This window comes from Chlorocebus sabaeus, chromosome 2 (assembly GCF_047675955.1).
Source record: "Chlorocebus sabaeus isolate Y175 chromosome 2, mChlSab1.0.hap1, whole genome shotgun sequence".
In the NCBI taxonomy this organism is placed as follows: domain Eukaryota; kingdom Metazoa; phylum Chordata; class Mammalia; order Primates; family Cercopithecidae; genus Chlorocebus; species Chlorocebus sabaeus.
This window is the reverse complement of record NC_132905.1, coordinates 25,824,785-25,852,727: the sequence shown is the minus strand read 5'-3', so window position 1 is coordinate 25,852,727 and position 27,943 is coordinate 25,824,785. Positions and strand designations below refer to the sequence as shown.

Sequence of the window (27,943 nt, the reverse complement as noted above, 5' to 3'; positions counted from 1 at the left end):
TCCTAGATGTAAATCACCTAGCATGGGGCCTTGCCTGTAGGGAGAGGTGCATAACCATTGGCTTATGAGAGTATTTTCAAACAGCTCCAAGAGCCATGTGTGTGTACACCTGCCCCGCCAGTGCATGGATGGAGGTGCCTGGTTTTGCAATATGTCTGTGGTGTGTATGCCAGTGTATGTCCATAGTTCAGCAGTATGGGGGAGCAGGTAGAGAAGGTATGGGTGTATGAGAAGGCGTGAACATGTGTTCAGCTGTGTGAGTCAGTGGGAGCATTCAGGTGTGCTCTGTGCGTGCATGTGTGCGTGTGCGTGCATGTGTGCGTGTGCGTGCATGTGTGCGTGTGTGTGCATGTGTACGTGTATGTGCGTGCATGCGTTTGTGTGTGTGAGAGAGAGAGAGAGTATGAACACCTCTATATGGAATTCTTCTGCTTGTGGAGATGCATTTCTGTGAGTGAAAACCCATACAAATTCAACACGGTTGGTCACAGTCACGGGGTTAAAGCCTTGGCCTGTCTTCACAGCTTTTTTCAAATCCTTACAGCCCCTGTGAATCTGCCTGAGGCTTTTGTATCTGTCTGGAGCTGGGCTGAAATCCTCTGAAAACAGACTTTTCTTTCATTCCCTGTTGCCAGATACTGGCACAAACGCATCCCCGCCACCACACACACACACACACACACACACACACACACAAATTCTTCCAGAATGTCCCAACTTTTTTCAAGGTTCCAGCCCCAAAAGTCCCTTCCTCTTCCCTCTCCCCAGCCAATTCCCATGGAAGCACCCTGTGTTCAATGTGTCTATCTGAGTTTCCATAGCTGAGTCTAAACAGCAAAAGCATCCCAAGTTTTGGTAAGCGGTTCTCTCCTTTTCACTCTGGACCCTTAACCCTCCTCGCTCTGCACTGCCTGGCTGGCCTGGGAGGGGACTTTCATCCCCACCACCACTCTCCCCCATCCAAACTCCCTGTCGGGACAATGTGCATTATCACAGTCAGTTCCACAACTAATATGCAAAACCACCCCGTTTCAGCCTTTAGCCTGAGGGCTGAGATTCAGGCTCAGGTCTAGGGGTTGGGGAATATTAAAGTTTACAAGTCCAATCTTACTCCATCCATGCACACACATGGAGAAGCCGGGAGAGGACGCGGCCAGAGATGGGCTCCTGCCCCTGAACCCCTGCTGGGGTGGAAGCAGGTAAGCACAGCCCCGCCGAGGCACTGAGGGTCGTCTCAGCGTAAAAGGCCGGGGCCACCTGGGGTTGTTCTGTAGGGAAAGGGGAGGGCTGTGCCCGCTGAAAGGGGGCAGAGCGAGGTGGTCCAGGCCTTGGCGCGTTACCATGGTGACGGGCTGCCAGCGGCAGGCGGCGCGGCTCCTCTCCTGGGCGCGGGGTCTGTGGGTCCGCGGGTCCGTCTGTCTGGGGCAGGCCTCAGTCCCGCCTAGCCCTGGAGCCAGGGGAGAGGGCAGGCCCGGGGCACCGACCCCGGCGTCATCTCGGAGGAGCGGCCGAGGGGGACAGGGAGAGAAACAGAGAGAGAGAGACAGAGAAAGACTGAGGCTGAAGACGGCGAGAGACACAAGAGAGCCACGGGCGGCGCAGGTCGGGCCACCGGACCGGGGGCGGCAGCAGAGGCGGGGCGGGGCGGGGCGCGGCGCGACAGCGGCCCCTTTGTGCCTGGCCCTCGCCCCCAGCCCGCGCGCCCCGCCCCCACCGCCCCCTTCCCTCCGCCCACCCCCTCGGCCGCCAGCTGGAACCCTAGGAACCCCAGCCCGCCCCGCCGAGTTTTCCTCCTCGCTCCTCGCCCTTCCCATGGCGCGCCCGGCCCAGACGGCCCCATTGTACAGAGGGGCAGAGCGAGGTCTCGAGCCGCAGCAGCCGGGTTAAGCGCCCGCGGACCTCGCTGGCAGGCCCGAGTTCGAGCCTCCTCCTCATCCACTTCCCAGCAAGTCACAGACTCTCTTCAGCTTCGATTTCTTCATCTGTAAAATGGGGTAGGAGGAGGAGGAGGAGGAGGAGGATGATGATGATAGTGCCTGCTGCTTAGATTTGGTGATGAGGAGTAAGCATCTGTCCCAGCGCCCTTGAATTCTCCCACATTAGGCCCGATCATGACGGCCTAATTCAAGGCTTTGAGGTGATGACGGCTGTGTGCGAGTTCTGTTCTTGACTCTCAGATAATGACCTTGGTCAAGTCGGTATTTCCTCCTGAACCTCAGCTTTGGAGTGACACTAAGAAACTAGATGACTGCTAGGGTCTATATGTGTGTGTCCCCTCCCAAATTCATAGGTCCAAACCTAATCCTCAGTATGATGGTGTTAGGAGGTGGGGCCTTTGGGAAGGGATTGGGTCATGAGGACAGAGCCCTCACGAATGGGATTAGTGCCTCTCTCTCTATATATATACACACACACACACACATATATGTATGTGTATATATAGGGACTAATATATAGGCATATACACACACACATATATATACACACATATATATACACATATACATATACACACACACATATATATATTTGAGATGGAGTCTCACTCTGTTGCCCACCCAGGCTGAAGTGCAATGGCATGATCTCAGCTCACTGCAACCTCTACCTCCCAGGTTCAAGCAATTCTCCTGCCTCAGTCTCCTGAGGAGCTGGGATTTTAGGCACTCGCCACCACACCTGGCAATTTTTGTATTTTTAGTAGAGACAGGATTTCGCCATGTTGGCCAGGCTGGTCTCAAACTCCTGACCTCAGGTGATCTGCCTGTCTCACCCTTCCAAAGTGCTGGGATTACAGGCGTGAGCCACCGTGCCCAGCCTAGTGCCCAAGAGGCCCCAGAGAGCTAGCTGCCTTGCTCCTTCCACCATGTGAAGACACAGCGAGAAGGGACTGTCTATGAGCCAGATAGGCCCAGAAACATAAGGTCCAGAAAGAAGGCTCTTACCAAACACCCAACTTGCCTGTGCCTTGATCTAGGGCTTCCCAGCCTCCAGAACTGTGAGAAGAGAATTTTTGTTGTGTATAAGCCTCTCAGTCTAAGGTATGTTGTTACAGCAGCCCAGACTAAAATAGTGACCAAAGTTATTCCTGGTGAGATGACTCGGGGATTTGTCCATTTATTTATCAAACTCTGTGCCCTGAGTCAGCCTGTCTCCCCCACTAGACTATACACTACTTGAGAGTCCCTGCCCTCAAGTAATGTACAGTCTAGTGGGGGAGACAGGCAAGGAACAGATAAACAGGAAAAATAAAAAAATAATAACTGTGGTAACTGCTAAGAAGGAAGCAAACAAATGTTGACACTGGGAACTGTAGAGGGATCAACTTATCGCTGGTGGTCTAGGAAGCCTAGGTCTGAAAGCCTAGATCTGAAAGGGGGAAAAGCCTAGATCTGAAAGGGGAGGAATTAGAAGAGTGGAGACGGGGAGATGCAGAGAAACCAAGTTCTAAGCAGAGAGAACAGCATGTGCAAAAGCTCTGAGGCAATATTCAGCTTAAAGGAACTGGGGAGTAAGTGAAGAACTGAAAAAGACGAGTGTAGTTGTAAGGGTTAGAGTTCAGACCCAAGCCTTATCCACAGCCAATCTCCCTCCCCACACAGGTTAATCAGTCTTTTAGCAGAGAAAACCTGACCTAGGAGCCATCCTATCCCAACTTCTGATAAGTTTCTTCACATCCCTGAGCTTCACTTGCTCATCACTAATTTGGGACTACTAATCCCCCCGCGATAGTTCCATTACGCTACACAGCCCAGCAATCAAGTAAACCCTCTCTACAGGAGACGGTCTAGATAGTTTTAGTATCATGACTCCAGATGTGAATTAAGGAGAGAATAGACTTGATGTCCAGTACTGAATTCCACTGAGAGTTGGGAGATCACAGCTTGAAGGTTTTAGAGTCCCAGGTTGCCATGAGACAGAATTGACATGACAGCCAGCATTCTGGGGTTGCAGGCAACAGAAACGGGTTCTGAGTTAAATAAGCAGAAAAGAATGGATTGGCACTCAGAGAATCAATGAGGAGGCTGGGGTCTATCCTCTGGAAAGCACTGGAGTAAGTAGGATGCTCCAGGGATCTCGTTATCAGGAAAGAGTTGGAAATGTTTGAACACATGGAATTACATTAAGACAAACAAACACACCAAAGTAGAACTTTATATGTGTCAGGTACTTTTCTAAGTATATAACAGTTATGAAGAAGATTCTATTGTTGTCCTCACTTTACAGATGAAAAACTGAGGCACCGAGAGGGTATGTAGCCTGCCCAATGTCAGACAGCTAGTAAACTGTGGATTTCTGAATTGGACACAGCTATCCAATTTCGTAAGCTATGTTATTAACCTCTTTGCTACGCTACCTGAATAAATCCCAACCATTCTCTCTGCCCTTGTGTTCCTCACTGATGGACTCAGAACCTTAAAAGAGCCAGGCATGATGGCACGCTCCTGTAATCCGAGTTACTTAGGAGACCAAGGTGGAAGGATCACTTGAGCCCAGGAGTTCGAGGCTGCAATAAGCTATGATTCACCATTGCACTCCAACCTGGGAGACAGAGTGAGACCCCGTCTCTAAAAAACAAACAAATAAAATAAAGCCTTTATAGAGAAATTCTAACTGGGTCATGTGCCCAGGGCCTCACTAAGACTGCACCTGCACATATCAGGAATAGTTGGTCACCCAAAAGGAAATTAAATTGCATTAAAAGGAGAAGAAATGAATATGAAATTGTCCATAAACAAGTACAATTACAGACTGGGCACAGTGGCTCATGCCTGTAATCCCAGCACTTTGGGAGGCCGAGGCGGGCAGATTGCCTGAGCTCAGGAGTTTGAGACTAGCCTGGGCAACATGGCAAAACCTTGTCTCTACTAAAAATACAAAAAATTAACCAGGCATGGTGGCACACACTTGTAATCCCAGCTACTGGGAGGTTGAGGCAGGAGAATCACTTGAACTTGGGAGGTGGAGGTTGCAGTGAGCTGAGATTCACACCACTACACTCCAGCCTGGGTGACAGAGTGAGACTCTGTCTCAAAACAACAACAACAACAAAAAGGTACAATTACAGTCTACCCCTTGGGCCTCTCAACATACTTTATATCCTTGTTCACAGGCATGTTCTTCCAAAACTTTTCTCTACTGACACGGTATAGCAATTCCATATGCAACCAACAATGTGCACACACACACACACACACACACACCCGCTATGGTTTGTAGTCATACTGTGTATGACCTCAGGGAGGTTCACTTTTCTGAGCTTCAGATTCATCTTTTGTAAAAGAGAGAGAATCATACTTCCTCATTGGACTGTGGTAGAGAATAAGTTAATGACTGTAAAGTGCTTTGTACTGTGTCTGCTACATAGAATTAACATGCATCTTATAAAATAGTGCTGTTATTCAAAAAAATAGGGAGGAGGGAATACTTCCAAACTCATTCTATGAGGCCAGTATTACCAAAACCAGACAAAGACACATCTAAAAAAGAAAACTACAGGCCAATATCTTTTATGAATATGGGTGCAAAAATTCTCAACAAAATACTAGCAAACTGAAATCAGCAATACATTAAAAAGATCATTCATCATGACTAAGTGGGATTTATCTCTGTGATGCAAGGATGGTTCAACATATGCAAATCAATCCATTCTGTTGATGTAATACATCATATCAACAGAATGAAGGACAAAAACCAGAGGGTCATTTCAATTGATACTGAAAATGCATTTGATAAAAGTCAACTTCTGCTCATGATTAAAAACCCTCAAAAAACCAGGTATAGAAGGAAAATACCTCAACATAATAAAAGCCGTATACGACAGACCCATAGCTAGTATCATACAGAATGGGGAAAAACTGAAAGTCTTTCCTCTAAGATCTGGAACACAACAAGGATGACCACTTTCGTCACTGTTTTTCAACATAGTACTGGAAGTCCTAGATAGAGCAATCAGGCAACAGGAAGAAATAAAGGGCATCCAAATTGGAAAGGTAGAAGTCAAAATATGCTTGTTTGCAGATGACATAATCTTATATTTCAGAAAGCCTAAAGACTCCACCACAAAACTCTTAGAACTGATAAACAAATTCAATAAGATTGCAGGATACAAAATCAACATATGAAAATCAGCAGCATTTCTATATGCCAACAGTGAACAATCTGAAAAAGAAATTTAAAAAGTAATCCCATTTAAAATAGCTAAAAATAAAATTAAATACCTAGGAACTAATTTAACCAAAGACATGCAAGATCTCTATAATGAAAACTATAAAATATAAAATGAAAGAAATTGAAGAGGACACCAAACAGTGGAAAGATACTCCCAAAGCAATATACAGATTCAATGCAATCCCTATCAAAATACCATTGACATTCTTCACGGGAATAGAAAAAACAATCCTAAAATTTATGTGGAACCACAAAAGACCCAGAATAGTCAAAACTATTCTAAACCAAAAGAAGAGTGGAGTAATCACATTACCTGACTTCAAATTATACTTCAGAGCTATAGTAACCAAAACAGCATGTTACTGATATAAAAACAAATACATAGAACAATGGAACAGAATAGAGAACCCAGAAAGAATTCTGCTTACCTACAATGAACTCATTTTTGACAAAGGTGCCAAGAACATACATGGGGGAAAAGATAGTCTAATAAATGGTGCTGGGAAAATTGGATATCCATATGCAGAAGAATGAAACTAGACTCCTATCTCTTGCCATATACAAAAATCAAATCAAAATGAATTAAAGACTTGAATCTAAGACTTTAAACTGTGAAACCACAACAATAAAACATTGGGGAAACTCTCCAGGACTTTGGTCTGGGCAAAAATTTCTTGAGTAATACCCAACAAGCACAGGCAACCAAAGCAAAGATGGACAAATGAGATCACATCAAGTTAAAAAGCTCTTGCACAGCAAAGGAAACAATCAACAAAGTGAAAAGACAACACACAGAATGGGAGAAAATATTTGTAAACTATCCATCTGACAAGGGATTAACAACCAGAACATATAAGAAGCTAAGACAACTATGAAGAACAAAATCTAATAATTTGATTTTAAAACATGCAAAAAAATTTGAATAGACATTTCTCAAAAGAAGATGGCATACAAATGGCAAACAGGTATATGAAAAGGTGCTCAGCATCACTGATCATCAGAGAAATGCAAATCAAAACTACAATGAGGTATCATCTCACCCTAGTGAGCATGGCTTTTACCCAAAAGACAGGCATTAACAAATGCCAGCAAGGATGTGAAGAAAAATGAACCCTCTTACACTGTTGGTGGGAATGTAAAGTAGTACAACCACTATGGAGAACAGTTGGAAGGTTCCTCAAAAAACCAAATATAGATCTACCATATGACCCAGCAATCCCACTACTAGGTCTATACCCAAAAGAAAGGAAGTCAGTATATGGAAGAGATCATCTGCACTCCCATGTTTGTTGCGGCACTCTTCACAGTAGCCAAAGTTTGGAAGCAGCCTAAGTGTCCATCAACAGATGAGTAGATAAAGAAAATGTGGTACTTACACACAATGGAGTACTGCTCAGCCATTAAAAAAAGGATGAGATGTTGTTATTTGCAACAACGTAGATGGAACTGGAGGTCAGTATGCAAAGAGAAATAAGCCAGACACAGAAAGACAAACATCACATGCTACACTTATGTGTGGGATCTAAAAATCAAAACAATTGAATGAATGGAGACAGAGAGTAGAAGGATGTTTACCAGAGGCTAGGAAGGGTAGTGGTGGGGGGGTGAGTGTGGGGGTGGGGTGGGGTTGGTTAATAGGTACAAAAAAATAATAAGAAGAATGAATAAGACCTAGTATTTGGTAGCACAACAGGATAACTATAACAAATAATAATTTAACTGCATTTAAAAATATCTAACTGTATAATTGGATTGTTTGCAACACAAAGGACAAATGCTTGAGGGGATGGATAGCCCATTCTTCATTATGTGATTATTATACATCGAATGCCTGTATCAAAACATCTGATGTGCTCCATAAATATATACACCTACTATGTACCCACAAAAATAAAAATAAAAATAAAATAAAATAGTGTTATGTTAGGGGCTAGGGGTTGTGAATTCACCCGTCAAATACACAGGCTTAACTGCTGGACTGGACTTGGTTCATCTCTCTGGGAATTTCCAGTGGATCTTCCAAGGACTTCAAGTATTCACTTCCTCCCTCTCTCTCTCTGGCAAACAAATAACTGAATCGTGTGCCAATTGCTACACTAAATTTTGAGAAATAACAAAATCCATCACTGGTCTTACATATATGGTGGAGTGAGAAAATGGGGAAGGGCTGTGGAAATGGGCTCTGCTACTGGTTCACTGTGCAGCTCTCCACATGGGGCCACGGTTTCCTCAGCATAAAATGATGATTATATAATCTCTCTTCATAAGGCTCTTGTAAGAATCCAGTGAAAGAATACGCTGAAAGCGTTTAACACAATGCTTGGCATATAACAGGTTCTCAGCAAATGGAAGCTCTGCCTGTGGTTTTGAGATTCCCAGGCCCAAGTGCCTGGACGCCTCACCAGGGGACAGGCTTACTTGGGGGAAGGGAGTTGCCTCATTTAAGCAGGATGTCATGGGATTCAGAATGCATTCATTCAATCGTTTAATAAAAATTTATTTGCTCCTACTATGAGGATGCTAAATACTTGGCATGTGTGCATATACTCACCCCTCCCATACCCATGACAGACATCACTAATCCATATTGGAACTGGGACAGGGACAGGGACACAAGAGGAGGTGGGAGGCATGGGCAAGGCTCCGTATACCAGAAAGTTTGAATTTTCTCCTTACAGTCATGAAAACCCATGGGAAGGAATTCAGGAGGGAGTAATGTGATCACATTAGATTTTTCTTGCCCCCACCTCCCTTCAAAAGGTTCCTCCAGTGCTGGGTGGAGGAGACCATGGGAGGGGCAGGGGCTGTAGGGAGACCCACTAGCAAGGGGGCTGACATGGGGGGCTGGAGAAAAGTTGGGCTCCAAGGGTGGTGGAAGCCAAAAGTCAGGGCTCTGGGGGGACTTGGGGCTGCAGACTCCGAGGCAGGGGGCACAGAGGGCTGTGCAGCTCCCCCCAGCACATCCCGGAGCCTCTGGAGAAGTCCTGCACCTCTGGAGTTTCTCTTTCCCTCCCAGTCCAGCCCTTTCTTGTTATTGTAGGACAGGCTCCATCGATGACTCATTCAGGACTTGGGTTTCTTGTTCCAGCAGTCTCCCTTCCCCTGATTACTTTGGGCTCCTCTGTGGGGGCCTGCAGGCCTCGCCCCTCATCATCTGGGGAGGCAGCCAAGAACCTTGGTGGCTGGGTGAGCTCTGTGGAGGAAGGAGCCGGGACCCTCCCAGCTTCAGGCCCCACCCATGCTTTCTTGCCTCTGGTTTTGCTCTCCTCTTTCCCCACCAGGGGACCCCTGTTCTGCAAGTCCTGCTCCTCCTTCCAGGACCGCCTCCCCTGGGAAGCCCTGCCAGGTGGCCAGAGACAATCTTCTCCACCCTGTCTTTTTATTCAACCCCCAGGAGCCCACCTTCTGGTGAGTGAGGCAGGGGTGCATTGATGGAACTGTGGACACAAATATGGTAGGAACCTAGAGGAGGGAACCAATAAAACCCCTAGAGATTGGGTCGATGAGGTTTCCCAGAGGAAGGGACATGTACACCTAGGTTTTGAAGGAGAAATAGAAGTTCATCATGGGGAGAAAAATAAGAAGGCGTTCCAAGCCAAAGAAACAGCGTGTGCAGGGGGTGATTGCAAGTTATTTCTGTAATGTGTGAAAGGGGCCCAGTGCATGTAAATGTTTGTTGAATGAATCAATGTTTGGGGGAACATTGAGAAATTTGGTGTGGCTGCATCAGAGCTTGCAAACCACTAGTGGATAGGCCAAATCAGGCAAAGAGAAGGTAAAAAAAAAAGAAGAAGAAGAAGAGAAAAAACCATGAAAATGAAATTAATTGTCAACATCTAAAAGCTGGGAGGCTTCACAGACACTCCAGAACTGGACAGTAGCCTCTGCCTTTATCTAGGCACATGCTATCCAGCTCACCTGAGTCCCCACCTGGCTCAGTTTACTCATTCATTCTACTTCCTGAGCCCTGTGGACATTTGAATTTGCACTCCTACCTAGATGTTATACTCCTCAAGGTTCTGGACTGTGAGCTATTCACAGGACCAGGCACACAGCAGGTGCCCAATAAATCTTTGTTGGCTAAGTGGATAGATGGTGTGATGATTTTAAAATATGTCCCCAAATTTCTTAACACTCCGGAGCCCCCTTCAGTGTGGGCTGAACTCAGAGACTCCCCTGTAAACAGCCAAATGTAGAAGAAGTAATAACTTGTGATTTCAGAGACAAGGTCACAAAAGACACGGTGGCTTCTGCCTGGCTGTTTCTTGGATTGCTTGCTATGGGGAAAGCCGGCCGCCATGTTGTTAGGATACTCAAACAGCCCTGTGGAAACACCCAGCTGGCAAGGAACTGAGGCTTCTTGCCAATGGCCGGCACCAACTTGCCAACCACGTGAGTGAGTCACCTTGGAAGCGGCTCCTCCAGCCCTGTCTGGCCTTAGATGATCGCAGCCCCAGCTGACAGCTTGACTGCAACCTCATGAGAGACCCTGAGTTACAACCACCCAGTGAGGCTGCTTCCAAACACCTGATTCACAGAAACTGTGTGAAACAATAAATGTTTATTGTTGTCTCAGATGCTGAGTTGTGAAATAATTTGTTATGTTAAGCATCAATAGATAACTAATATGGGTGGATGACTAGATAGCTGGATGACTGGATGGATTTACACAGAGTGCACTAGGTAACGGGGGAAGTCCCACTGGAAAAGTGAGGGTCAGAGCCTGGAGAACCAGAAGAAGTTTGTAATCCCTGGTCATCTCTAAGCTTTAGGGAGGTTATTCAGGCAGCCAGAGGAGGAGAGAGTTAGTGAGTTTTGGTAGCCAAGAGGTCATCAGAGGCTGGACCACTCATCCTGGGGAGACAGGCTGCCCTGTGTCTCCAAATCCAGCTTCCTCAAGCAGCAGTCCATACTAGTCCTTCCTACCCTGAGATCCTGGCTCCATCATTCCTTGGCCCCAGCTGGCCCTCAGAATTGTGGAGGAGGTCAAGACTTCAGCATTTTTCAGAAGCCAAGTCATCCTCCTCACTCAGAGTCTTCTTTGTGTGGAGGAAGCAGTTTCTCAGCTGGTGGGGGACTCAGGGCAGGGTCAGTAGCCTTCAGGAACCAGAGGAGGGTATTGAGAAACTGGGACCCTCTGTGGAGACCCTCCCGGCCCCAAAGGCATGGTGGAGAGCCACAGCCACCAAACATCCATAGGATTAGGTCAGCCCTAAGATCCAGTGTATTGGGGTTGTGTGAAATGACCCAACACATGTCCTCGGGAAACGTATGTACAATGGGCCTGGCACATACGAGAATTTTTTAAGTAAATCAAAACTGCACTGAAATGCCACTTTTCATCTATCACATTGGCAAAATTTCAAAAGCTTGACAATACCTGTTGGTGAGGCTTTGAGCAAATAGTTACTCTTATAAATTGTCAGTGATGCCTGTTGGCAATAAACCTTCTAGGAAGGAATTTGTAATATAGAACAAAACAGCATATGCATTTACTCTTTGACCCAGGATATTTACTTCTAGGATTTATCCTAAAGATATAATTCCACAAATATGAAAAATGTATATGCAAGGTTATTTATTGAGGAATTATTTATAATACAAAATGTTGAAAATACCCAAATGCCCATCTGTAGAAAACTGGATGAACAAACTATGGTACCACACGAGAGAATGTTATGCAGCCGTGAAGGCAAGAAGGAAGATCTCTATAAACCTACAGGGAGTGATTTCCAGCATATATTGTTAAACAACAAAATAAGATGAAAGCAAAATAAACGACTACCTATACTATGCAAACTTTTAAGAAAATAAAAAAGAAACATTTATGTATTTACATACATATTTAAATAATTATGCAAAAGAAACCCAGGAAGGATAAATCAGAAACTTACTGCAAATGGTTACTCTTAAGGAGTTACTGGGAATATCAATGGAGAAGAAAGAGATGGGAGCGAAATTCCTCTGAATATATTTGTACAGGATTTTTGACTTTTTAACTATGCAAATATTTTACATTCTCAAAAATAAAATTAAATAAAAAGATAAAAATGTAAACTGTAAACTTGTAAACAAAGAGAAAAGAGATGAGCTTAACTGAATGTCAAATAATAATATAGCCACACAAGGAAAATAAATAAGTTTAACCACAGGTGTCTAGGTATTTAGTGTTATAATTCTAAAACCACTATCTCTGTGTTGTATGATGGAAGAAATGAGTAAATGTGCTGATTTTTTGGGACTCAGCGTTCTCACTATGCGAAAAGGAAGTCAAAAACATGGAGTGGAGGAAGGATCTGTGGCTATGGCTATGAGTGTTAATTGGAGACATTGATATGAGCAGACCAGGGAAAAGCAACATATCTATAGCAATTAGCACACTCAGGGCCCAGATCTTGTCACCTAAATGCCTTCCCCTCTAAACAGAACTAGTGTCCTCAGAGAAATGGCTGATTCCAGGATTGGGCAGGGAAAGTACACGGTGAACCTGAAGCATCTCATGTCAAAATGCAAGGAAACACTCAATGAATGATGAGGCCAAGAATAAAGGAGCCAACTTAAAGGGGCTCCCACTAGCCAAAGTCCAGACAATTTGATTCTCAAGAGAAGAACGATGAGGTTTCTCACCATTGGAGTGAGAGATTACCAACAAGCAAGGGGCTGGAATGATCCATAGGGCAATAGATTTGAGTTGGAGACAGTAGCTTCCCAATGCAGACAGGTAAGTTGATAGTTGCATACAGAAATGTTTATAGGTATGTGTATATACAGAAGTTCATATATACATATATTTCCTTGTTCTATCAGCTGAGAGTACTTAGAAGCATCGATATTGTGGTAGTAATTAGTACACTTAACATCCAGATTTTGGTGTCTAATTACATTCTCCAGTAAAAGAAAACAGGGATCCCTGGAGAAATGGCTGATTCAGGCTGGACATGGTGACTTATGCCTGTAATCCCAACACATTAAGAGTCTGAGGCAGGTGGATTGCTTGAGCCCAGGAGTTCAGGCCAGCCTGATCAACATGAAGAAACCCCGTCTCTACAAAAAATACAAAAATCAGCTGGGCATGGTGGCATGTGCCTGTAGTCCCAGCTGCTCAGGAAGATGACATGGGAGGATGGCTTGAGCCTGGGAGGCAGAGGTTGCGGTGAGCTGAGATCACACCACTACACTCCAGCCTGGGCAACAGAGCAAGATCTGTCTTAGAGAGAGAAAGAGAGAGAGAAATTTAGAGAGAAATGACTGATTCAAGCAAGGACTGGGGTAGAAAATGTACAATGTACAAGATGAGCCTGGAACATCGTACAATGACAGAAGGTAAGAAAATGCCTAAAAAATCAAAGAAATCCACAATGATGGAAGGATGTGAAAGGGACACAGAAAACAACTGAAAGAGCTTCTAATGACCAAAGCTGGATGGAACAACTTGAATAAGAAAATAAACATACACTGATATAAATAAATAAGTGCATAAATAAACAGTCACATGTCCCTTAGTGACAGGGATACGTTCTGATAAATGCATTGTTACAGGGATATGTTCTGATAAATGCACTGTTAGGCAGTTTCGTCATAGTGTGAACGTCAGTGTACTTACACAAACCTAGGTGGTATAGCCAGCTACACATCTAGGCCATATGGTATAGCCTACTACTCCTAGGCTACAAACCTGTACACTGTGTTATTGTACTGAATACTGTAGGCAGTTGTAACATAACAGTAAGTATTTGTGTATCTAAACATACAAAAGGAACTGTAAAAATACACTTACCATGAATGAAGCTTGCAAGACTGGAAGTTGCTCTGGGCGAGTCAGTGAGTGAGTTGTGAGTGAATGTGAAGGCCTAGCACATTACTGTACCCTACTGTAAACTTTATAAACATTGTACATTTAGACTACACGGAATTTATAAAAATATTTTTCTCTTTCTTTCTTTCTTTTTGTTTTTTGAGACAGAGTTTTGCTCTTGTCACGCATGCTGGAGTGCAGTGGCACAATCTTGGCTCAACTGCAACCTCTGCCTCCCAGGTTCAAGAGATTCTCCTGCCTCAGCCTCCCGAGTAGCTGGAATTACAAGTGCCAGCCACCACACCTGGCTAATTTTTGTATTTTTAGTAGAGGCGGGGAGTCACCATGTTGGCCAGGCTGGTCTTGAACTCCTGACCTCAGATGATCCACCTGCCTTGGCCTCCCAAAGTGCTGGGATTGCAGGAGTGAGCCACCGCGCCTGGCCCTAAAAATATTTTTCTTTCTTCAATGATAAATTAACCTTAGCTGTAATTTTTTACTGTCTAAACTTTTTAATTTTTAAAACTTTTGACTCTTTTGAAATAACAACTTAAAACACAAGCACATTAAACAAGTGTACAAAAAAAGATTTAAAGAAATATTTATATATAAGCTTTATACATAATTATATACATATTTTTATTTATATATAAAGATTTATATCTTTATTCCATAGGCTTTTTTTCTATTTTTAAATTTGTTTTAATTTTTAAACTTTTTTTGTTAAAAACTAAAATGGAAGGCCAGACGCAGTGGCTAGTGCCTATAATCCCAGCACTTTGGAAGACAGAGGCAGGAGGATAGTTTGAGGGCAGGAGGACAGTTTGAGGCCAGGAGTTCAAGGCAAGCCTGGGCAACATAGTAAGACTTATCTATTAAAAGAAAAATTAGCCAGGCATGGTGTTGCATGCCTGTAGTCTCAGCTACTCGGGAGGCTGATACAGGAGGATGGCTTCAACCCAGGAAGTGAAGACTGCAGTGAGCTAGGATCCCTCCACTGCCCTCCAGACTGGGCCACAGAGTGAGACCTTGTTGCTAAAAATTAAAACAAAAAATAAAAATAACTAAACTGCAAACATGGGCCGTGTGTGGTGGCTCACACCTGTAATCCCAGGACTTTGGGAGGCCAAGGCTGGTGGATCACCTGAGGTCAGGAGTTCGAGACCAACCTGGCCAACATGGGGAAACCCCGTTTCTACTAAAAATACAAAAATTAGCCGGGTGTGGTGGCACTTGCCTGTAATCCCAGCTATTTGGGAGGCTAAGGCAGGGAAGTTGCTTGAACCCAGGAAGTGAAGGTTGTAGTGAGCCGGGATTGTACCACTGCACTCCAGCCTGGGCAACAAGAGCAAAACTCCATCTCAAAAAAAAAAAAAAAAAAAAAAGCAAACACACGTATTAGCCTAGGCCTACACTGGATCAGGATCATCAATATCACTGCCTATCACCTCCACATCTCGTCCTACAGAAAGGTCTAGGCAATGGGAATTTCTCAACTCCATTATAATCTTACGGGACCACCATCGTTGCTGACTGCAGTGTTATTATGCGGCACATGACTGTAAGTGGGAGAGATTAGGCAGATTTCCCGGGCAGAAGAATTCCAAATAGTTTATGTAGATACTTCACCCCCAAGGCTATAGAGCATAAATAAACAACTTCCACTCCTAAAGTGTGGACTGCACACAGTGACTTCTTTCCAAAAGTTACAGTATGGAAAAGAGGAGAAGTAGTAACTTTACCGTGGAGAAATCTGATAAACACAACCTCTGCCAGGTGATCAAGGCCAACATCAACAGTAATAAATTGTGTTAATACTACATATTCTTGATACGCTGTGTAAGGATGGGGCGCTTCAGATACAGGCTGCCTTAGGCATCTCTATTCTGCCCCCACCTGCCTTGCAAAGATGTCCTCAGAGAGAGCGTAACTGTCTTCTCCAGGGCCACACAGCATGCTGGGAGTGGCAAACACCTGACTGGCCTCTTCACAGCATCATCAGAGTTGCCGCACCTGTTTCACAGAGAAGGTAAGGGGGACCCTGAGGGCTTGTGCAATTTGCCCACATCCTCTTAGAGTGGTCCAGCTGCAAAGAAAAAAAAAATAGTAGAGGGGCTCCACAAGCCACACACACCCCAAACAGCCACAGCTTAGCTCAGCTTCCTCCCATCCCTGGATTCTCAGCACTGAGATATCTCCCTCCCCAACATTCTAGCTTGCTCTCCCTCTTTTCCCACGGGGACGGCCCCTTTCCCTCTATGGCCCCACTTCAGAGCTCTGGGGCCACCTAAGGACACCCCGGGCCTCTTCCTCACAGTATGAAAAAAACTGGGCAGATGCTATGGCGGTGGCGCCACAGAGGGGCCGGGGTCATGCTGCGGCCTCACCCAACAGGCGGCTGGGAACTTAACTCACGGTGAAAGAGCTAAATTGTCCTGTGCAGCTGTGCTTGTTTTTCTTCCCCCTTACAGTCCGCAGCCCTGATAGGGAAGGGGGTAAGCTGGAGGCGGTCACTTTTTCTCCTGCCTGTGTTCCCCCATCCCAGGGAGTCCGCCAAGACTGTCCTCCAGGAGTCCACGTGTGCTCCTTTCGCCTGGTTTCTTATAAAGCAGAGTCTCAGGTCTGCAGGTTGGGAACGGGTCTTCATGGATCCAGCTGTTGCCACATCAGAATGACCCATGGGGATGCAATCCAGGCAGACATCTGCCTCCCCCAATAGGATTAGAACCCCAGGGGCTAGGAGACCAGAATTGCAGTGTTAATAAACACAGATGGTTAGTTAGACCCAGCTTGACTATACAGATTGAGAAAAACTGGGGCCCAGAAAGGGACAGAGATTATTCAGGGTCACTGAATAAGACCTATGGCCAAACCCAAGCTAACCCCATTCATTCATTCATTCATTCATTCATTCATTCATTCATAAAAAATTCACTCAGCATTGACTACTTCAGGCCCTTTGCCAAGGGTTTACCAGGGCGGGAGTTTGCTCACAAGATGCTCACAACAAGCAAGCATGTAAACAACAAACATCCTTCAAAAGTGCAATGATGAGTACTGCAATTGAGATGTCTGAGATACTGCAGGAGCCCAGGAAGGGTACTTGACCAGGCAGAGGGGACATAGTCAGGGAGGGATGCCTAGGGGAGGTGATAACACAAGTAGAATCCTAAAGGAGCCATAGAATATGCAAACGACCAGGCACTATGGCTCATGCCTATAATCTCGGTACTTTGGGAGGCTGAGGCTGAAGGTTGTTTGGGAGGCCAGAAGTTTGAAACCAGCCTGAGCAAGGAGTTGGTTGAACTTGTTTGTTTGAGACCAGAGGAGCAAGACCTCATCTCTACAGAAAATACAAAATTAGCTGGGTGTGGTGGTGTGCACCTAGCTACTTGGAAGGCTAAGGTGGGAGGATGGCTTTAGTCTAGGTGGTTGAGGCTCCAGTGAGCTATGATTGTGCCACTGCACTTCAGCCTGGGCAACAGAGTGAGACCCCATCTCTGGAAAATATATACACAAATTTTTTTTTAATTAAATGAAAATTTGAAAAACAAAGGAGGAAGGCCCCTCCAGGCAGGAGGATGAGCGTGGGCAGAGACTTGGAGGTAAGAGTGGTGTGGGTTGGCAGCAAAAAGCAGTTCAGTGTTGCAGGAGCCCAGATTTGTGTGGCAGGAAGAGGCGAGAAGTTTATCACACCTGCTGAGTGTTTACTGTATGCAGGGCCCTATTCAGGCACTGGGTTTAGGCACCATGAGCAAATGTACACAAAGCCCCTGCCCTCATAGCTCTTCCATTCTAGGGGAAAGAGGAGAAAAAACCCAAACCAATAAGCAAACCAAGGCATAATATTCATGAGGAGGTAAGTGCTGAGGGGGGAAATAATACGGAGTAAGGAGCTCCTATTTCATGACATGTAGCCAGAAAAGGCCTCTTGATGAACATATCCTTAGTGGAGACCTGAAGGAGACAGGGCAGTGAGTGGCAAAGCATCTGGGTAAAGTATGATCAAGGAGGAGGGAGCAGCGAACACAAAGGTCCTGAGGTCTGAGCAAGGTGAGGCTGGAGACAAGTTGGCAGAGGCCAGTTCAGAAAAGGACCTTACATGACATGCTAAGAGTTATCTTTCCTCTTCTTTTTGTAAAGTGTAAGAAGCCAGTGTTGGGGCTTTGTTAGTCCGTTCTCACACTGCTGTAAAAAAAGTCCCCAGCTGGGTGCAGTGGCTCGTGCCTGTAATCCCAGCACTTCGGGAGGCCAAGGCAGGCAGATCACTTGAGGTCAGGAGTTCAAGACCAGCCTGGCCAACATGGCAAAACCCCATCTCTACTAAAAATACAAAAATTAGCCAGGCATCATGTCACAGGCCTGTAATCCCAGCTACTTGAGAGGCTGAGGCAGAAGAATCGCTTGAACCTGGGAGAAGGAGGTTACAGTGAGCCTAGATCATGCCAGTGCACTCCAGCCTGGTGATAGAGTGAGACTCTGTCTCAAAAAAAAAAAGAGAAAAGAAAAGAAAAGAAAAGAAAGAAGGAAGGAAGGAAAGAAAGAAAGAAAGAAAGAAAGAAAGAAAGAAAGAAAGAAAGAAAGAAAGAAAAAGAAAAGAAAGACTTGAGACTGATAATTTATACAAGAAAGAGGTTTAATTAACTCACAGTTTTACATTGCTAGTGAGGACTCAGGAAACTTACAAACATGGCAGAAGGCAAAGGAGAAGCAGGCACCTTCTTTACAGGGTGACAGGATGAAGTGAGTACCAAGTGAAGGGGGAAGGGCCCCTTATAAAACCATCAGATATCATGAGACACACTCACTATCATGAGAACAGCATGGGGGAAACTGCCCGCATGATCCAATTACCTCCACCTGGTCCTGCTCTTGACATGTGGGGATTATAATTCAAGATGAGATTTTGGGTGGGGACACAGCCGAATCATATCATTCTGCCCCTGGTCCCTTCCAAATTTTATATCCTCACATTTCAAAACACAATCATGCCTTTCCAACAGTCCCCCAAAGTCTTAATTCATTCCGGCATTAACCCAAAAGTCCAAGTCCAAAGTCTCATCTGTGACAAGGCAAGTCCCTTCTGCCTATGAGCCTGTAAAATCGAAACCAAGTTAGTTACTTCCTAGATACAATGGGGGTCCAGGCATTGGGTAAATACACCCATTCCAAATGAGAGAAATTGGCCAAAACAAAGGGGCTACAGGTCCCATACAAGTCTGAAATCCAATAGGGTAGTCATTAAACCTTTAAGTTTACCATGTAAACTTTAAGTAAACCAGAATGATCTCCTTTGACTCCATGTCTCACATCTAGGTCACACTGATGCAAGGGGTGGGCTTCCAAAGCCTTGGGAAGCTCTGCCTCTGTGGCTTTGGAGGGTACACGCCCCCTCTCAGCTGCTTTAGTTGGCTGGCATTGAGTGCCTGTGGCTTTTCCAGGTGCATGGTGCAAGCTGTCAGTGGATCTACCATTCTGGGATCTGGAAGACAGTGGCCCTCTTCTCACAGCTCCACTAGGCAGTGCCCCAGTGGGAACTCTATGTGGGGGCTCCAACTCCACATTTCCCTTCCACACTGTTCTAGCACAGGCTCTCCATGAGGGTTCCACCCCTGCAGCAGACTTCTGCCTGGACATCCAGGCATTTCCATACATCCTCTGAAGTCTAGGCACAGGCTCCCAAACCTCAATTCTTGACTTCTGTGCACCCACAGGCTGAACACTAAGTGGAAGCCACCAAAGCCTGGGGCTTTCACCCTCTGAAGCAATGACGTGAGTGGTACCTTAGGTCCTTTTAGCCATGACTGGAACTGAAGCAACTGGGACACAGAACACCATGTCTCAAGGCTTCACAGAGCAGGTGGGGGGCCTGGGCCCAGCCCACAAAACTGTTTCACCACCTAGGCCTCAGGACCTGTGATGGGAGTGGCGCCATGAAGGTCTCTGACATGCCCTGGAGACATTTTTCCCTTTGTCTTGGTGATTAACATTTGGCTCCAGGTTACTTAAGGAAATTTCTGCAGCAGGCTTAAATTTCTCCCAGAAAATGGGTTTTTCTTTTTCTATTGCCTCCTCAGTCTGCAAATTTTCCAAACTTTTATTCTCTACTTCCTTTTGAATGCTTTGCCACTTAGAAATTTCTTCTGTCAGATACCCTAAATCATCTATTTGAAGTTCAAAGTTCCACAGATCTCTAGGGCAGAGGCAAAATGCCACCAGTCTCTTTGCTAAAGCATAGCAAGAGTGACCTTTACTCCAGTTCCCAAAAAGTTCCTCATCTCCATCTGAGACCACCTCAGCCTGGACTTCATTGTCCATATCACTATCAGCATTTTGGTCAAAGTCACTCAACAAGTTTCTAGGTAGTTCCAAACTTTCTCATATCTTCTTGTCTTCTTCTGAGCCCTTCAAACTGTTCCAGCCTCTGCCCATTAGCCAGTTCCAAAGTCAATTCCACATTTTTTAGCATCTTTACAGCAGCACCCCACTCCTGGTACCAATTTACTGTATTAGTTTGTTCTCACACTGCTGTGAAGAAAGATCTAAGACTGGGTAATTTATAAAGGAATGAGATTTAATTGGCTCACAGTTCCACATTGCTGGGGAGGCCTCAGGAAACTTACAATCACGGTGGAAGGCAAAAGAGAAGCAGGCACTTTCTTCACAGGGTGGCAGGATGGAGTGACTGCCAAACAAAGGGGGAAGAGCCCCTTATAAAACCATCAGATCTCATAAGACTCACTCACTGTCATGAGAACAGCATGCGGGAAACCTCCACCTGGTCCCACCTTTGACACTTGGGGATTGTGGGGATTATAATTCAAAAAGAGATTTTGGGTAGGGACACAGCCAAACCATGTCAGACTTAGAAAACAATACCCAGAAATGAAGGCCTCAGAAGCAAGTTTCTTCTCTGACCCCCTCCTGCCCTCCTAGCTCTCAGTCCTATTCCTGAAGGCTAGCCATAGAAACTAGAGTCCTTCTTCCACAACATGGGCTGTAGAAACCAGAACCTCTTCCCCCCAAAGCTAGTCATAAAACCTAAAAATACTACTCTAACTTTCCCTCCAACTTTCTGTATAAAAACTGGCCGTAAAGAAATGATCTTTCCTTTGACTGTAGGTCATAAGACCCCCATTCCAGAAAAGGTCCTGCTCCATCCCCAGAAGGAAGGAGCACTGCTCAGAGAGACCAAGAAAAATCTAGACAGGCAGGCCATGCTGGGTTTTCCCACTCAGTCTATCAGCTTTAGATCAGACCCTTTTTGTCCAGTTGTATTTCTACATGGCTGTTTATACTTCGTTGAACGTAAGCATAAAAATGAACAATTTCCTCTGTATCTTTGGGTCTTCATTCTAAAGACTCCCATGAACACACGTTAAATAAATTTGTGTACCTTTTCTCCAGTTAATGTGCCTTTTGCGAGGTGATTTTTCAGAGAACCTTTAGGGGGCCAAGGAGAAGGCTCTCCCTTGGCCCCTGTGTCAGCAAAAGGTTTAAGTAGAGAGGAGGGCACGCCCCAGGTTAGATTTTGAAGTTCCTCTGACTTCCATGTGGAGAATGGACCAGGTGGCAGCAGGAGGGCCAGTGAGGCATCTGTTACATGGTCCAGGCTGGAAGTGATGGTGGCCTGGATGGTGGATGGAGGGCATGGGGGGCTGAGGAGGAGAAATGGGGGTGCTGAACTAACTATAAAGGAGGCAAACCCATAGGGCTAGGTTGGTTGCTGTTGCTGGGTTGGTCAGGATGATGGCAGGTCATGGGAGGGAGGCAGGCCCATCTCTTAGACAGAGGCAAGCAGGGATGAGCAGGGCTGGGGGAAAAGACACATTTAGTTTTGAACGCCTGAACCTGAGGCTCCTATGGGACATCCCTGTCTTGGGGATGACGATCTGGGGCTCCAGAGAGATCTGAGCTGGAAAGGAGGGTGAGGAGTTGTCATCATGATGGGGGTTGGGAGTAGTGCCTGACCCACTCGTCATTTGCCATGGCTCGTGACTATTGAACTGGGAGATAAGGGGGCCCAGGACAGAACCTCAGAACCCAGGAAACCCCCAGGGTTTAAAGGGTGGAATTGAAGCTCACAAGGGAACCAGGGAGTTATCTAGGCCTCAGGGAGAATGAGGAGAGAGTTTCAAAAGATGCTTCAATGGGAAAGAGACAGGCAATGTTAAGGTTTTCCCCAGACCTACTAAATCAAAGATGAAAATATGTTCCTGGAATGTTGGCAGGCAGTAAACAGAATGACACTTCTCTTAACAGACTAATGTGGATCTATCTGCAAGGTTGGCATGTGTCTGTAGTCCCAGTTACTTGGGAGGCTGAGGTTGGAGAATCGCTTGAACCCAGGGGTTTGAGGTTACAGTAAGCTATGATTGCACCACTGCACTCCAGCCTGAGTGACAGAATGAGACCCCATCTCTAAAGGTAAAAGTTTAAAAGGGCCAGGCACGGTGGCTCATACCTGTAATCCCAACACTTTGGGAGGCCAAGGCAGGCAGATCACAAGCCCAGGTGTTCGACACCAGCCTGGGTGACGTGACAAAACCCCATCTCTACAAAAAATACAAAAATTTGATAGGTGTGGTGGCACATGCCTGTAGCCCCAGCTACTCAGGAGGCTGAGGAGGGAAGACCACCTGGGCCTGGGAGGTGGAGGCTGCAGTGAGCCAAGATTGCACCACTGCATTCCAGACTGGGTGATGAAACAAGATCTCCCCATCTCTAAAACTAAAAATTAAAAGAGGCCAAGTGCAATGGTTCATACCTGTAATCCCAGTACTTTGGGAGGCCAAGGTAGGCAGATCACTTGAGCCCAAGAGTTCAAGACCAGCCTGGGTAACATGATGAAACCCCATCTCTATAAAAATTACAAAAATTAGCCAGGCATGGTGGTGCATGCCTGTAGTCCCAGCTACTGGGGAGTCTGAGGTGGGAAGATCACCTGAGCCTGGGAGGTCGAGGATGCAGTGCACAGAGATCACACCACTGCATTCCAGGCTGGGTGACAGAACAAGACCCTGTCTCAAAAAACACAATTAAATTAAAAGAAAGGTTGTATTTGTTCCCTACTGCTAGGTACCAAACGACTCCCCAGCCTAGGGGCTTAAAGTGGCAATGAACAGTTTCTGTGGTCCAGGAATTCAGGAATGGCTTAGCTGGGTGGCTCTGGCTCAGAGTCTCTCATGAGGTTGCAGTCACAATGCTACTGGCCAGGGCTACAGTCATCTGAAGCTCAACAGGGGCTGATGGATCTGCTTCCAAGATGGCTCACTCACATGGCTGATGAGCTGGTGCTGGTGCTGGCAGGAGGCCTCAGTTCCTCATCCTGCAGACCTCTCCCCAGGACTGCCTGAGTGTCCTCACAGCATGGTGACTGGCCTCCCCCAGAGTGAGTGATCCCAGAGGGAGCCCCATGGGCCACTGTGTCTCATGACCTAACCTCAGAAGTCACACACTGTTACTATTTCCACAATGTCGTGGTGCGGTCAGCCCTATCCACTGTGGGAGGGGACATTCATGAAGGCAGGGGTTCCTGGGGACCATCTGAGGCTGGCATCCCCAAGACAAAGAAAGTATAAACATGAAGTTCTCAGCAGTATGTTCCATTCACAAAGATTTGTGGAAGCTTTTTAAAGGCCCCCCAATTACATAACACACGATAGCTGATATGGTTTGGATCTGTGTCCCCACCAAATCTCATGTCGAATTATAATCCCCAGGGTTGGAGGTGGGGCCTGATGGGAGGTGATCGGATCATGGGGGCAGAGTTTTCATGAATGATTTAGCACCATCCCCCCGGTACTGTATAATGAGTGAGTTCTCACAAGATCTGGTTAAGGGTGTGGCACCTCCCTGCTCTCTCTCTCCCTCCTGCTCCAGCCGCGTGAAGTGCTGGCTTCCCCTTCACCTTCCACCACGATTGTAAGTTTTTTGAGGCCGCCCCAGAAGCCAAGCAGATGCCAGCATCCTGCTTCCTGTCCACCCTGTGGAATCGTGAGCCAAATGTCTCTTCTTTATAAATTATGCAGTCTCAGGTATTCCTTTATAGCAGTGCAAGAATGGACTAATACAAAATCTATGTGCTTATACTTTCATAGATCATCTCTGGAAGGATGTACTTTTCACGAACTTTTTGAATCTCACATTTTTCTCCTCTTCTAATAAATATGTATTTTAAAAATAATTATCAGATAATCAAAAGGAGTGTCCATGGAGTTTGGAAAGAAGTTTTTTCATATATCCAAACCACAAATATTTGTGAAGCTCCTACTGTGCGCCAAGCTTTGTTCTTGGCACTGGAAATGGGGAAGGGAACAGAGCTTCACCATCCTCACAGGCTGGGTTCTTTTCCTAGGGCTGCCATAACAAAATGCCCCTGATGGAGTCACGTAAGCAAGAGAAATGTATTGTCTCACCATTCTGGGGGCTAGAAGTTTGAAATCAAGGTGTCAGCTGGGCCAGTTATGTTGAGGGCTGTGAGGGGAGGGCCTGTTGCAGGCTGGCTTCTTAACTTGCGGACGGCCGTCTTCACGTTCAAGTGGCATCCTTGCCATATGTACGAGTGCCCACATTTCCCCTTTTTATAAGGACACCAGTCTATTGGATTAGGCCCTACCCTAATGACCTCATTTTAATGTGGGTTCCTTTGTAAAGACCATTTCTTCAAATAAGGTCACATTCTGTGATATTGAGGGGGTTGGGAATTCAACATAGGAATTTTCAGAGAGGGGACACAATTTAACTCGTAACCTGAGTGAGGGAGATGATAAGCAAAGGGGTCTACAATACCCGAGGAGCCCGGGGAGATGGAGAGGGAGAAAGCAGCCCAGGGGAGGTCCACGATGGGCAAAGGGAGGGGTGGCCTGTAGGTAGAAGGTGGGGGGGCGGGGAGCAGAAGAAGCGGACAGAGAGTGGAGAGTCACCAGGAGACACATACAGCTTTGAGGAGCTTTGGCTGAGCAGGGAGTCCGGGGTGGTGGCTGGAGAGAAACCTGGGATCAAGACGGAGTCTTATCTGATTTTATGATGAAAAATCTTGTAAGCTGAAAAGACAAAAACAAAAATCAGAAAAGGAGGGCAAGGCCGCAGGTGGAGGGATGGGCCTCTTCTGGGTGCGGAGAGGAAGAGAGAGAGGGAGGAGAGGCAGGTGTGTGTTCATGGTGTGGGGTAGGAGACCTGCTGAGTGAGGAGGTGCCACGCTGCAAGGGCCCTGAGGAGGGAGAAGGCTCAGGGTTTGGCTGAGGGACACAGGAAGCTTGCAGGAAGTGGGGGCTCCCAGCCCTCTCCCAGCCCCCAGACCTCCCTCCCAATCCCCAGCCCACCCTGGCAGCTTCTGTCCTTCCGTTTCCTTCCCATCTCTCCCAGGGCCCCTCCTACGGCCTGTGGGTCTGTCCCTCCCCACAGCTGTCCTGCTGATCAATGGATGCTGTGTTCTCTCTGGCTCCCTTCCACGTGTCCCCGCCTCGCAGGGGCCATGGCCTCACCCCGGGGGTGCACAGGCCTGTGGTCAAAGCAATCTCCATCTGGCCACAGGGAAGTTCCGCCTCCACATCTATGACAATATTTGAAATTCTTCAGAAGTTGCATTTTATGTTATCACACCCATCGGGTCCTGCCCACCTTTTGAAAATCCTCCAGGGACCCCCGACTGCTCAGAGAACAAAACCCAGACAGTTTAAAGTGACCTCCAAGGCTCTGCATGCTTCAGCTTCTGCATTGCTTTGTAGCAACTTTTTATCTTGAAATAATTTTAGATTGACAGAAGAGTTGCAAAGACAGTATGAAAAATTCCAGTATACCTTTTCTCCGGTTCCCCTCATGTTAACATCTTACAACACCCTAGCACATTTATCAAAACTAAGACATTAACATTGGTACAATGACGTGTTACTTTTGTAGGAAATGAAAGTAATTATGGATTTTTTTGTTTTTATTGTGGAACATGCCATAGAGACAAAGGCACATATGTACAGTCTGAAGAATAACAATAAATACCCTTGAACTCACCAATACATTTAAGAAATAGAATATTACTGTTACCCCTGACACTCTGCATGCTCCTTCCTGATCAAACCCCCCTGCCTCAGTGATTGCAGCAGGAATGTTAATTTATGGGGGTGACTGATGACATAGAGAGAAAGAAGAATTCATTACTTACAATTCCAAGACAAAGCATCACACAATGCCACAGAGGGCCCCGGGGGCAGCACCAGGAGGCCGTGCAGATGCCTGCGTCATACTTCCTGTGCACTCTGTAGAGTGTACACCCTTGGGTGAGGAGGTAGAAGCAGGGGCAAAGACAGCACCAGGTCAGAGGCTTTATTGGAGTTTCCAGGAGAAAGGCAAGGCAAGGCAAGGCAGACTAAACATCATGCTCTCAGAACGGTGCACAATTTAAAACTTATGAATTGTTTATTTCTGGAACTTTTCATTTATTTTCAGACCGAGGTTGACCGCAGGTAACTGAAACCACAGAAAGTGGAACTGCAGATAAGCAGGGCTGCTGTATAGTATATGATCGTCTTCATGTTATAATGTTTCTATTTTCTTTTTTGAGAGAGAGTCTTGCTCTGTCGCCTAGGCTGGAGTGCAGTGGTGCAATCTCAGCTCACCTTAACCTCTGCCTCCTGGGTTCATGCGATTCTCCTGCCTCAGCCTCCTGAGTAGCTGGGATTACAGGTGTGAGCCACCAAACCCAGCTAATTTTTGTATTTTTAGTAGAGACGGGATTTCATCATATTAGCCAGGCTGGTCTGAACTCCTGACTTCAAATGATCCGCCCACCTCGGCTTCCCAAAGTGCTGGGATTACAGGCGTGAGCCACTGCGCCCAGCCAATGTTTCTGTGTTCGATTGTTAATGGCGATGTGATTTCTCTCCAGGTGCACAATGCTTCTTTTGAGTATCTCCGTATCTGTGGTTGATATCCAGATGCAAGGCTTCTTCTGGGCATCCCTCGGATTGGGAGTGCATAGACATGCATGGTCAAATTAGAGCACAGCCTGTACACTTTTACTGAAGATGGAAACCTGTTTTCCAAAGTTTACTTGCCTAACATGATGTAACTATCATGCAAAAATAAAATTAAGAATAAAAATTTAAAAATGAAAGTTTACATGTTCACCAGCTCCCTTGAGACCCTCATCTGCCTTTGGTGCTGTCTGGCTTTGTTTGTTTGTTTATTTATTTATAGAGATGGGACCTCCCTATGTTGCCCAGGCTGGTCTCAAACTCCTGGACCCAAGCCATCCTCCAAAAGTGCTGGGATTACAAGTGTGAGCCACCATGCCTAGCCTGACTTTAAAATTTTTGCCAATCCAGTGGGTATGTAATGATATCTCAGTGAGTCTTAATCTACACTTCTTTGATTGATAATGAGAGTGAGCATTTTTTTCATGTTTTTAAATCATTTATGCTTCTTTTGTGAAATTCCTGTTCTTTTGTTGCCCAATTTCTATTGTGTTATTTATTAATATTTTTCTTATTGTTCATAGGCGTTTTTTTATATTATGGATGCTGCACTTCGGTTAGTCACATGTGTTGCAAATCTTGCAAATTGTGACTCGTCTTTTCATTCTCTGAATGGGGTCTTTTCATGACACGGTCCTCTAAATTTTAATGTAGTCAAATTTGTCAACTATTTTCTTTATGGGTTAAACTTTTTAATCTCATTTTTTTTAAGTTTCATTAAAGAATCTTTTCATAAAGATGCTCTCCTATATTTTATTATAAAGTTGTAAGGTTTTACCATTTATATTTAAATCCTTAATCCATCTGGAATGGATTTTTAATGTGTGGGATGACATAAGGAATCATTTTCGTTTTCTGCCATATGAATAGTGAGTTATTCTGGCACCATTTCCTAGGAAGACCATCCTTTTCTCCTGGATTTGTGATGCAGTCTGTGTTGTTTATCACCTTTTCTTATATGCATGAGAAAAAAATGTTAAGGAAAAAGCCAAGCGAAATAAAATGGTAG

The 27,943-nt window shown here is 45.7% G+C and overlaps 1 protein-coding gene and 1 long non-coding RNA gene across 3 annotated transcripts in view; one reads left to right on the top strand and one right to left on the bottom strand.

The window, feature by feature from the left end:
- The window catches only part of KIAA1755 (KIAA1755 ortholog), a 51,232-nt gene extending 49,602 nt beyond the window's left edge, over positions 1-1,630 (bottom strand). For both annotated transcript variants that reach the window (XM_073006687.1, XM_073006685.1), the window contains exon 1: positions 1,341-1,630. In XM_073006687.1, the coding sequence (XP_072862788.1) occupies positions 1,341-1,343 (3 nt within the window). In that variant the 5' untranslated portion in view covers positions 1,344-1,630. The remainder of the gene's footprint in view (positions 1-1,340) is intronic.
- LOC119618577 (uncharacterized) lies at positions 269-27,074 on the top strand. The gene is made up of 2 exons (XR_012089452.1): positions 269-1,199; positions 26,847-27,074. It is a non-coding gene; the product is annotated as an uncharacterized lncRNA (long non-coding RNA).
- Positions 27,075-27,943: the final 869 nt, after the last annotated feature.